We start from the raw sequence: 12,949 nt of genomic DNA, 5'->3' as shown, positions 1-12,949 counted from the left end.
CATCCTCTTCGTTAATCGAGGTATGACTGTATAGAGAATAATCATGGATTTAGTAATCAAAATGAATTTGCAATAAATTATGGTGTAGAAAAACTAATTTTTCAGCATTTTTGGAGTAGCTTATGTCTGGTATAAATATTTCCACTTCTGAAAAAAAAAAAAAAACTCCTAGAAATAAGCTGGTTGGTTTGGTTGGTAGCTAGAGCTGAAAGAAATATTCTGAGAAATTGTACTGCAGAATAAGTTTACTCAATTAGCCTAGGAAACCCTTCTATTTGAACAGTTGCACAACATAAGGGAAGGCTTTTCCAGATTGGTTGCGTTTATTATAACCAGGAATTTTTCTGATTTGGCTGGCTGAATACCGAATCTTTCTGTCGAAGCTGAATATCTGAAAAAACTTCAGCTGATTGAATATTGGTTGAATACTGAAGCAAAACCAAATATTCAATGCATCCCTAATTTTTAGGAATGACAGAAGAGTTAGGAGAGAAGAGGGAAAGTACCACTGATGATATCAGATAACCTGAGTCCATTTAAGGTAGAAACTCATGAAAGCAATAACAGTAATAATGTCCAGCACAGCTTGAGTTTGAGGCTATCTGGTGTGAAGCAGAAATTAAGATGAAATATATGGTTGGATGTTGGATGACTGGGTAGCAGAGAAAAGGAAACTCATAATAAGAATGAAGGAGAATTTATTGAGCTTTTGTGAGACAACTTTCTTGAGCAGCATGTGAAAGATGCAATTCAAGTCAAAGAAAGGTAGACGTGATCACAGCATTGGGTGTCTCAGTTAAGGATGCAACTGTTTTATCACCAGTTGGTAATTGTGATGATGCCATACTGAATGGATATTTCAATTAGGATTGGTTATATGCTGAACTACAGAGGTAGAATAATGGAGAATGCTATCATGGGTCTCATGGTATCAATTACTGATGGGAAAGATATCAGAATCTGAATGTGTCCCTAGAGTGCGCAGAACAAATAGGATGCACAACATTATCAGGCAAGAGATCCATAAGAAGATGATGTGGAAGGAATACAGTGAGATAAGAATGAGAGGAGTTATAAATTTATATAAAACACAGGCCCAAAAAAGTCAAAGTACTATACAGAAAGCTAAGTTGGAGTAAGGAAAGAAACTGCTGTAGAAATTTAGGTTGTCTTTAGCCTGCAAAAGCTAAAGACAACCCAAAGGAATTTTATCATTATGCAAGTAAAAGAAATGAACGTGGAAGAGTAACTTTACTGAATGAAGGCAGTATCCTTGTGTCTGAAGCAGATGCAACTGTTCAAAAAATAAGTGCTCACTTTGCTAAGATATATCAACCTAGTGTATGTAACAATGTACAGTGTTACTACTATTACATTGGATGAAGAGATAGAGGTGGGTAAGAAAGTTATAAGGCTGTTGATATACTGGATAAGAATTCAGCAACAGGGACAGACAGGACATGAGCATGTATGCTACAGGAATGTTCAGCCAAACTGGCTAGGCTATTGTCATGTTTGTATATGAATCTCAGCTCGGGAAAAATCCCACAGGAATGGAAAGAATGTATGATAATCCCATTACATAAGGGTGGCACAGACTAATGTGTCAAACTGTTGACTATCAGTATCTCTGGAGTGATCATTAAGATTTTACAGAAGTTTGTAAGAACTTGAATAGAGAAATGGGTTGACAAAAAGGCTATACTTTACAAGGAACAGCACAGGTTTACTAAAGGGAGGTCATGTTTGAGCAGTTAGCTCTTATTTTATAATATTATGGCTTAGTTGTATAAAGGGAATGGATACACTATAATAATGTTGGACTTGATTATAGTATTTAACAGGATACTACATGAAAGGATGTTGCATAAACTGAAAAATATGGGTATTAATATGATAATATTAATACCCATATTCAAAGGTCACTTAGCAAAAATTGCATATACAACTCAAAGGATAAATGTGATGCTGAAACAAACATTGATAAGTAAGGATAAGGAAGCCATTTTGACTCTACAGGGCCTCCATATATTTTTCATTATATGGAGTGTGTGAATCTGTTGGATTTAAGTAGACCAGTTGGATGCACCAGGGATCAATTTGTAAATCCTGTTGTTTAATCTATATATATTAATGACTGTATTAATATACAGTGATTATACAGTGATCTGTCTTGTCTACAAGAGCCTGAGAGATTCAATCTTGCTGCTGATGATGATGATGCAAAGAGAGGAAAGGCAATCAGAAATGCTAATGCTATATAGCATTTACAGGGTGATTTGAACAGAGTGTGTTCAAATGATAACGGCTATCAATTTAATGCTAATAAAGTGTAAAGTTATGCACTTTGGTGTGATCCAATGGCAAATCTAATTGGCTGGATTGTGCTTGGAGTAACTGACAAGGCTAGAAATCTCAAAGTTATGGTGGAAGTTCAAAGGTCACATAGCAAAAATTGCATATACAACTCAGAGGATAAATGCAATGCTGAAACAAATAAACATTGACGAGTAAGGATAAGGAAGTCATTTTGACTCTTTACAGGGCCTTGATATGACTGCATTTGGACTCTGTCACAGATTTGGTCTTCTGGGTTCAGAGGGAATAAAGAAGCTGTGGAAAGGGTGCAAAGAAGAGTTACAAAGATGATATTGGGATTAGAATGTGGATTATGAGGGAGGCTCAATTGAGAGTATGTGAACTGCAAACAGTGGTAGACAAGAGAAAGAGAGGTAATATGATAGAAGTCTATAAACTTCTGAGAGGGTGTTATATTAGTTCATGGAATTTTTCATTATATTGAAAGTAAGGAAGGACAAGGGGGCATCCATGGAAGTTAAGTTTGTGTATGGTTAAGAAAGGGGTGAGAACTAGATTTTTCTCTCACAGAACTGTGAGCAAGTAGAAGAGTTTCCCTGTTGAAGCAGTGAGTGCATCTAGTCTGAATGAGCTTAAAAGGAGGTATGAGTAATGTATTTGGTCTCCCTTGATGAGTCCTTGACTCCCTGAAGGCCTGATAATAATAATCATCAGTAAAAATTCAAAAGAATGAATAATATTGGATCAACTTAATACAACTCACTGCCTAGTGAAATTATCTATCAAAATCATTATAAAAATATAGCTTAAGTATTTTAACAATATATATATTTTGTAGACAGATTCCAGTATCGAGACCACATATTTTACAATAAATAATGAGTTTAATAAAATATATTTATAACTTAATAAAATAATACTTATAACCCTATATAAGTTGCGTAAGTCATCAGACTTATATCATCAGGGGTATTAGCAAATGTTGTACAGAAAAGAGACTAGAAACAATTAACAATATTTACACATAATAAATATTATTATCAGAACTTCACAATTGATAATTATAAATTAATAATCAGAATAAAAATGTTAACTTATTAAACTGTTTGCTCTGGTTCTGATGAAAACAATGGAAGCCTTGTTTAATTGGGTGATGCCCCAGCCAGCATGAAAGTTTGTCATGATGTACCATAATTTTGCATTATGGTTTAATGCCAATAAGAATAGAATTTGGTCAACTAATTCAAAATTGCTAACCCATCTCCTCGTTCGTTCATTATCCAGGCAGATACCTAACAGGGTGTGCTATGAGAAGGTGAGGACTGAACATTAGGCCATAAGTTCCACATTCCTTAAAAAGACTATGTGGAGGTCTTCTCCCAGTTATATAGCTTTGACTCTTGCACTCACTCCATGATATCAGCTTTATTTATTCTGTGGTCTCTTTCTGTATTTAATTTGCAGTTTTAATTAAAAATTATACTTAAACTGAAACTGTTTACTTTTTATATAAGTTCTCCACTGAGGATGCAACTGATGTTTTAGTATTCCTGCCTATTTTCACAGTAACCTTTTTATTTGATTTTTATGCCAAATCTGTTAAAGCAGTTAAGGAAGCCTTGAGATTAACACTGCCAATTTCAATATCAAGTTTAATGCCTCTTTCCTTCATAATATAAGATGATGATTAATAGTAAGATAGTGTTGCATTTCTGTCTTATACCTGTGCTTGAGTTTACATCAAGCCATCTTCTATACCTTCTTCAATTTTAACCTGCTGACTTACAAATTAAATATAGACATCATGCATTGCTTGATATAACATCCTTGTTACACCACATGATTGGGGTGTTTGAAAATGGCTTTTCTCTTAGCAAGTTTCCATGTGCTTTTTATAGATCAAAACTTAGATCCTATTATCTTTCCACAATTTCTTGTCTTAAAGTGAAAATCTGATTCTGACAATTCTATTTGCACACCCCATGTTTCTTTTCTACAATTTTTCTCAGCCTCTTCTCAAGTATGCTTGCATATATCTTACCTGAAATGGTAGGGAAATTCATCTATAATTCTCACATTCAATTTTATTTCCCCTTTCTTTGTAGATAAATATATGAGAACTCTACTACAACAATCAAGAATTCAACCTTCTGTTCATGCCTTCAGATATATTGCAGTGCAACCACTGTAAAACTTTTGTACCTCCACATTGAGCATTTCTTGTCAAATAACTCCCAGCTGCCTCTCCACATTTCAAGTTATTGATGGGTTTTTCTGCTTCACATACTAATATATATTCCTGATTGAATTCTTTATGAATACATTCTACCAGCATTCTGTCACTTTTACTTCTTATTGCATTTAACAATCTTCAAAGTAATTACTTTACAAATATATATACACCATCTTTATCTTATCTTTTTGCTCACCAGCCCATTATTAAAGATCAATTGCAATTTATCAGCAGCAGCAGCAGAAATTTAGTTGTTGTAAGCATTTCTATTGCTATATTATCATTACCTTTCCATTCTTCTTCTCTAGTGCATTCACTATTTCAGTTGTAGTGTACTGGTATATTGGTTATAACTAACTTGTCTTTCTTTCTATAATTTGTCAAATGAATCTTGTGTTGTCTGAAACAGCATTTTAATTTTATTCCTTTCTTCTATGAATTTTCATGTCTAGTTTGATAACTAATGTTATTTTTCTTTGTTAGTACCCAAATAGTTTATTGCCATCTCATCATACACTATCTAAAATGTTTCTATTTCCTTTCATATTTTATCTAGAGGACTTTCTTTTTTTGATATAACATCTTTCCAGTTTTTCATTCTTCAAATGTTGAAACTGATTTTTTATCACATCAGAATTTTTTTCTATTCATTCACTTTGAACTTAGACACATCTTTCCATTTTAGATTTTATTTTTCTTATTCTGACTTAGATTTAAGTAGATGTCACTAAATAATGAAAAAGATCTTAAATCAGCTATATGCCTTGCTTTAACATCCAAGGCATAGAGCTGATTGATTTAAGATCTTTTTTCATTATTTAGTGACATCTACTTAAAACTAAGTCAGAATAAAAAAAATAAAATCTAAAATGGAAAGATGTCTAAGTTCAAAGTGAATGAAATAAAAAAAAAATTCTGATGTGATAAAAAATTAGTTTCAACATTTGGAGAATGAAAAACTGGAAAGATGTTATAGTAAAAAAAAACCCTTACTTGCAATGTATGATTGATCTGTTTTTTGTTCTTACCATCCAATGACATTCATGTTGTTTCATGTATTTTTTAAAGTTTATAATGCAGCATGATTTTAAAAAAAATTGCTGTTGTGATTATATATGTAATTAGTACACACACTTTTTGCTATCTTAACATTTTTATACAAGGAAATAACTGGCAATTAGTTTACAGAATTAACAACGCATATAAAGTATATTAATTAAAGGTAACTTTAATGAATAACTTCTATATTTCGGCAACGTCACATTGCCATCTTCAGGAATATAAAGATATGGTATGTGCATGCAGGCACTAATATAAAGCAAATGAGGAAGAAAGCAAGAAACTAATATTGTTCCTAAAGTCCTAATGGTGCCCTCTGGCAGGCTAATTTGGTAGTCTTGGCAGTTGGGCTGAAGTTCTCATAATGTAAGTCTCCCAAATTTGGGGTAGTTTCATGCACCCAAATTTGTTGAGGTTAGGAACATTTTTTAGAGCTGCTGAAGATTCTTTGAATAATCTTTCGTATTTAAACTTGCTGCGATTCTTCCTCATTTGCTTTGTGTTAGTGCCTGCATGCACATACCATATCTTTATGTTCCTGAAGATGGCAATGTGACGTTGCCGAAATATAGAAATTATTCATTAAAGTTACCTTTAATTAATATACTTTATATGCGTTGTTAATTCCATAAACTAATTACCAGTTATGTCTGACCAACGTATAAGCCTTGCTACAAGGAAATAAATTGCAAATATTTATACATTTCAGCATGAAATAAAGATTAAAATAGAATATTTTGTATCTGCCTATTTGATTATCTATAGTTCTCTTGGTCCTATTTATCTCAAGAAATGCAGTTCTACATTATAATAATTTGCAACCAGAAAAAGATTTAATTTATTTCAAATCTTAATAAATTAAATCCATTAAATTCTTACCAAGATATATACAAGGAATACAATTTTCTCTTGCAATTTCTTGTGCTCTAAGCTGTTTTTTAACAGTCAATGGATAATATGTTCCACCTTTCACAGTAGCATCATTTGCAATAACCATGCATTCAATTCTGCAGGAAGATATTAAATGAATAGTATAAAAACATGAAGTTTACTAGAATTCCTAAATATAACAAAAAAAAAAAAAAGCTAATAAATCAAAGTTATTCTTAGTATTTATTTTGTGAGGTTCCCCCATTTTCCTAAACCATCCCTTATGATAAGCTAACCCTCCTAATGAGGGATTAAGGACAGGTAACCCTCGTATAACGCGGATATTAGATTCCACAAAAATGCAGCGTTATGCGAGACTCAGATCACACAGAAAAAGTAGGGTTATTCCAAAATCGTTTTTTTTTTAAGATTATATAAACAATGACATATTCAATGAAAATATATTTTTATTTAATTCAGGTAATTTATGTAAGTTAAGAAAACAAATAAACTATGAAATGAATACATAGCATAAAATTATAAAAAATTATAAATTGTACGTAAACTTCATTGCACATAATACATAAATGTTTTAGGCAAAATAAAATAAAGTGTGTACTTTAATCGTCATCACTCTCTTCAAAACTAACATTTCATAGATGTTCTTTATTTACGAGTGGCCGGACGTCATCATCACTTGAAATCTCTTGGACATCATCAGTATAATTCTCATTGCATACTTTGGCTGGTTTAGTTATCAAGAAGTCAGTAATAAGACCTTGCCTACCACTATGCTGCAAGTTTTTATTAAGTTCATAATACGGAGCTAAACAAATATCCAATTGCCTTGTGATTTAACGGATTGCCAAGTCCAGTCCTTCTGCTAATTTCTTTAAACTGAATTCTTTAGCGGATTCATCACAATCAGAATCTTTGGCAGAATTTTCCCTGCCATTTGGTTCAACGTCATCTATTAATTGTAGCAGTCCCTCCTCATTTAAATCTATTTCCCCATCAATCAATTCACTAATTTCATTTTCAACCATATCGCAAAAGCGCTCTAAGTGGGCATTACTATAAAAATATATATTTTTTACATATTGTATGTAAAAAAGCATTACATATAAGCATTACATAAGCATTACATATTGTATGTAACTGATTTATAAGTTGAGATTAACACACTCATGATTTTTAATGAGCTTTCCTGGTAGAAAACAAAGACAATTTTCAACAATAAATACTTTATATGGTAAACAATTGGCATACATGCGTGCCAAATGGTATGTGCAATATGGGCAGATGCAAATTTAATGAAGATAAAATTTGATTTTTAAGTCACGCGTTGAAAAATATATGAAAAGATAAAGGGTTACTACAGTTATTGAAACCGTGTTGTATTATAAGTACTGCATTCAACAAGGGTTACTACAATTTGTAGACTGTGTTATATCGAAACTGCATTGTATTAAGTACCATGTTATATGAAGGTTACCTGTATGTATTTTTTGACTAGATCTGTGTGTGTTCATGGGCCGGTTTGCCTGTTCTGAGGGATGAAAAAACAGTTTCTGCATGAGAAAACCCTCTGCCTCCATATGAGACCAGCTAACTCACCTTTATTTGAAAGAGACCCTGATAAAGGTCTCTTTCAACTAAAGGTGAGTTATGTGAGGAATGTGCAACCATGCATTCGTAATAGTGTAATAATCTGTGTGTGTGTGGGGGGGGGTAATTGACTTTTTTTTTTCTTTTCTTTTTTTTTTTTTAAATGTTTGAAGAGCACAATGAAATCTGCCTTTATAATGTATAAATGGCCAACAAGATGTAGGTCTGAATCCTGTTGTGGGCTTGGAAGTTTGCAATTGTCTTTAGGTAGTAGATGAATATTATCACAGGGTGTGAAACCACCACACTGCTTACTGGAGGACTGAAATTCTTTAAAAAAAAGCACCATGTTTGGTCTATTAAACAAGCTTTCTAACCCAGGCAAAATAATTTAAAAAAAAAATACAAAAGAAAAAAAAATCCTTTTATTTTTTTGGCTAAGAATCAAAGTAAATATGTATATATAATAATAATATAAATATTATATAAATATAAATATAAATAAGAAAATCGTCCGCATAGTTAGCTGACTGGTTATGCGCTTCGCAACCATATGCCTGAGAAAGGAGTATCCTGAATTCGATTCTCGTCACTGACATGAGGAGCTAAGGATCTTTCTTAGACACAGCCAAGTTAGCCGGTCTTGGGTGTGGACTGCAAGTTTTCTCCCCAGTTTATTTGGGGGTTTTCCTCCTGCAAAGCAGGCAAACTAGTCTTAAAAACACAATGCTTCACAGACAATTACACATGGTTGAGCGTGGGGGTAACGACCCCGCCTCGTAGTGAGTTGTGAAACCCAGAAATAGGAGGCCAAGGCCCTACATGGGACTGTAGTACCAAAGAAGAAGAGCAGCAGCAGAAATAAAATAAGAATAAGGTAAAAATACAAAAAAATTAAAAATTAATTTAAAAATTCTTAGCTCACCCAAAATATTAATGCTACAGGTTTACAACTTTTCAGTGGGAGTAAAAAATAAAAAAAATAATAAATAAATAAAAAAAGACAATAAGAATATTCCTAATTTATTCATTTATATATCATCATCAGCCATTGTCGATCCACTGCTAGATGAAGGCCTTTCCAAGATTACTCCAAAACTGTCTGTCCATGGCTCTCCTTTCCCATGCCATTCCTGCAAATCTGATGAATCATCAATCTACCATGATTTAGGTCAGTGTCCTGGTCGTTTTTCCTCTAGTGGAATCCAATCCAGTACTTCTTTTGTCCATCGTTGATCTTGTCCTCGAGTAATATGCCTAGACCATTGCCACTTCAGATGTTTCGCTCTTTCTGTGATGTCAGAGACTGGTTTGATTTCTTATCCACGTATTCCTTTTGAGATCCAGTCTTGTAATACCAAGTATACTTCTTTCCATACCAAATTGTGTTGTTCTTAATTTTTGAATTTCCTTGTCATTTAGTGTCCATGTTTCAGCCATATGTGACATATGGCTGTGAAACATATAATATATATATATATATTTATTTATTTATTTAATATTTAAGCATGTTTGTTATTAAATATTTCACTTCCTTAAATCAGGAATAATTATAGTTTTACCATTTTCCTTTTATGTTTAAACAGCTAACAGTTTCAAGACTAACATAAGAGTAATAACAGATATTAAATTTCTGAAGGAAACCAACTTCAATGTAACTTTTAAAGTTGTATGTGTCTTATTAATTTGTGTATATTAAATTATAAAGTGGTTGTAGACACATGTAACACATTATTTAAAAATTCATTTACATTTATAAGTTGAGAACAATACAGTTATCCCTTCACTTACATCTGTTGGAGTTATGTGCTCTCGAAGATACGTCCATGATCCCATAAGTAATGGGAATAAATAACCTTTTTGACTATACCTTCAAACAAGATGCAAGCGAGTGTAAAGTAAAAAAGGTTTCTATTGTAACAATGCATCATGCACAGTGGCAACAGTGCATTCAATGGCAACCGTCATGTTTCTTTAACAGTTCCTCTCTTGATTTGTGTTTGAGAAATAGGTTGTGTATTTATCATTAAATATTTAGCAATATTCTGTGCAACATGGCTCCCACATGCACAATCAAAAATACCTAGTGAAGAATCACAGAAAAAGAGGTGAGCGATTGATCTTGAAATGAAGTTGCAAGTTATAAAGCAACATGAAGCTGATAAGCCTGTCAATGTGATCACACATGACTTCAGATTGTCTCATTCTACAGTGCTGACCATTTTGAAAAATAAGGATAAAATCATAGAGACTGTGAAAGGATTTGCTTCCATTAAATCGACAATAGTGACGAAGCAATGACAAGGTCCTATCAGTGATATGAAAAAGCTACTTGCATCATGGATAGAGGACATGAACCAAAAGCACATACCTCTTAGCACTCTGACCATAAACACTAAGGCACTAAGTCTCCTCAACATGTTGAAGAAGAAAACAGAGCCTGATTATGACTACAAATTCAACTTCTTTCGCGTTTTGAAAAAAATGAAGACCTTTGTAAATTGAGTGAAGAAATAATGGGCCTAGCAAACAATCTGAATCGCTTAGTGAATGCTGACGACATAGTTCAACTCATTGAAAGTGCCCCTCAAGATTTGACCAACGAAGAATTAGTCAAACTGGAGGAACAACGAGAATAGGAAGAGGGAAAAAGAGAAACAAGAAGAGGTAGTTAAACAATTCACAGGGGTCTTGTTCTCTGCAGTTAGCGATGTTCTCAAAATGGCTCAAGACATGGACCACAATCTTGAATGCTACTTATTAGTAGAAAGGAAAATACATGATGCGTTTGTTTGCTATAAACAAATTTATGATGAAAAGAAGAAGAGGAATAAGCAAAGTACATTGGACATTTTCATCAAAAAAACAAGAGTTACACAAGAAGAGCCACAGCCTAGTCCTTCACATAGGGAAGGTAATGAAGATGTGATTGCGGAGGAAGATTTGGGTGATTATTCTCCTGTTTTATAGTGGCACTAATGCACAGTACAGTTTTATAAGGTTTAAAAATTAAAATGACAGTGTACTCATTATTGTTAAGTTCCTAACCTCTATAACTCTGTTGATTTAATGTATCGACTTATGTCCTGCCGGATGGAACGGAACCCCGACATAAGTCGAGGGATGATCGTGTTTACTTTTTTGAAAGTTCCTCACTGAAATGTTATTTGCAATATATATATTGCAATCAATAGTTTATTAGAAGGAATTATATGAAATTAAAAAAAAAGTTTATTATATGAAATTAAAAAAAAAAACATTTCATATTTCATGAGACATATATCATGAATTTAGTTGTGGAAAATCCATTGAAGGCTACTACATTTTTAGGTGTATATAGCCATATAAGTTAAACACAAAACTAACGAAAAACGGATATTCATTATTAACTGTTTAAAAATATATGTTACTGAAATCACCTATCAGATGAGATACAATTCAGAATTTAAAAATTCAAATATCTTGTCACATAGGCCACTAAACAAGCTGGTGATGTTGCACATTACCTGCCAGTTAGTAGCCAAATGTACCTTCCCACTGGTGTCTGTTTCTGCAAATAGAAATAGGACTCTGGCAATCCTAGTGAGCACTGCATTATAACCATTCCTAGTTAGAGGAAATGCCAACGAGACTGCTACTTAGAAATGATCATCATTACCTAATAATATACCATCATCTTGCTTAGATACCTGAAGTGATTGATGCCATTTATCTCCAGAGCAAGGACTTTGGCTTTTCAGCAAATGCTAGAAAATTATTCTGACCACCGACTTTTTTTTATCCCCCAGCTTAGGTAGTGGTTAAGTGAAGAATAGAAAATCCTCGATACCGTAAGGTAAAAGAGGAGGGAAGGAATAATAATAATAAGATACAGATAGATAGATATACTGTAGTTCTCAGACTGTAACCTCATGAAACCATCATCTCCTTGAAAAATCCTTCCTTCAATAAAGATCAGCCATAGGTCCTTTAGCACTATATAATGGTCAAATAGGATAACCTCATCCCATTTGACCATTATAGTGAAAACAATGCAATTCCTTTCCCTAATTCAGACCATTGTTTTCCTGATTCAAACACTTCTGACTGAACTAATAAAATAATTTTTCCTACCACTATCCAGTTTGTGGTTTTTCAAATAAGTGTACCATAAAAAAAAACAAGCATTATCATTAACAGCTTCAGACAAAAAAATCTATCGAGTGCTTTCAAATCCACCTTCTAAATGCTTCCTACTACAAATTGTGGTCATATCTTATGGTTTTTTGCCAACTTCATTAGGTTTAAATAATTTCTACTTATGTACGCTTCTATTATTCTCACATCCAAATGGCATCATGATAATATCACCTAAAGACCAAACTGCCCTAGTATTATTCTTCACTTCCAATTCCAGCATGCACTATACAAACAAATAAGTTCATGTTACATACAACATGGTATGTGCGTGCGTGTGTGTGTGTGTGTTATGTTATGTTCCATCAAATCAAGTCATTTTCGACTCCTGGTGATTCTATGAATATACACCCTCCATTCAGATCTGTCCTTGGCCATATGTTTCAGAATTTTCAAGCAAATTCCAGTTACTTCTTTAACTCCATCAACCCATCTAATTTTTGGTCTTCCTCTTCTCCTGCTTCCATCAACTTTAGCAAGCATCATCTTCTCCAGACTGTCATTTGCTCGCATAATATGTCCGAAGTATGACAATTTTTGCTTGATGATCATAGTTTTGCAGTCCATGGTATTCTTAGTAGGCATCTCAAGATCTATAATTTAAATGCATCTATCTTCCTTCCTTCACTCTTTCTCAGGGCCCAACTTTCACATCCATACAGTATCACAGGGAATACCATTGCT

At 33.3% G+C, this 12,949-nt stretch overlaps 1 protein-coding gene across 1 annotated transcript in view; it reads right to left on the bottom strand.

Annotated features, from left to right (window-relative positions):
- Positions 1-12,949, bottom strand: part of Mccc2 (methylcrotonyl-CoA carboxylase subunit 2) — a 188,734-nt gene that overhangs the window by 130,569 nt on the left and 45,216 nt on the right. Inside the window, exon 5 of the mRNA XM_090412413.1 lies at positions 6,491-6,618. Coding sequence (XP_090268539.1) covers positions 6,491-6,618 — 128 coding nt within the window. The remainder of the gene's footprint in view (positions 1-6,490; positions 6,619-12,949) is intronic.

This window comes from Typopeltis vanoorti, chromosome 22, assembly GCF_054136105.1.
Source record: "Typopeltis vanoorti isolate ZY-2024b chromosome 22, IOZ_Tvanoo_1.0, whole genome shotgun sequence".
In the NCBI taxonomy this organism is placed as follows: domain Eukaryota; kingdom Metazoa; phylum Arthropoda; class Arachnida; order Uropygi; family Thelyphonidae; genus Typopeltis; species Typopeltis vanoorti.
This window is presented reverse-complemented; position numbering and strand designations above follow the sequence as displayed.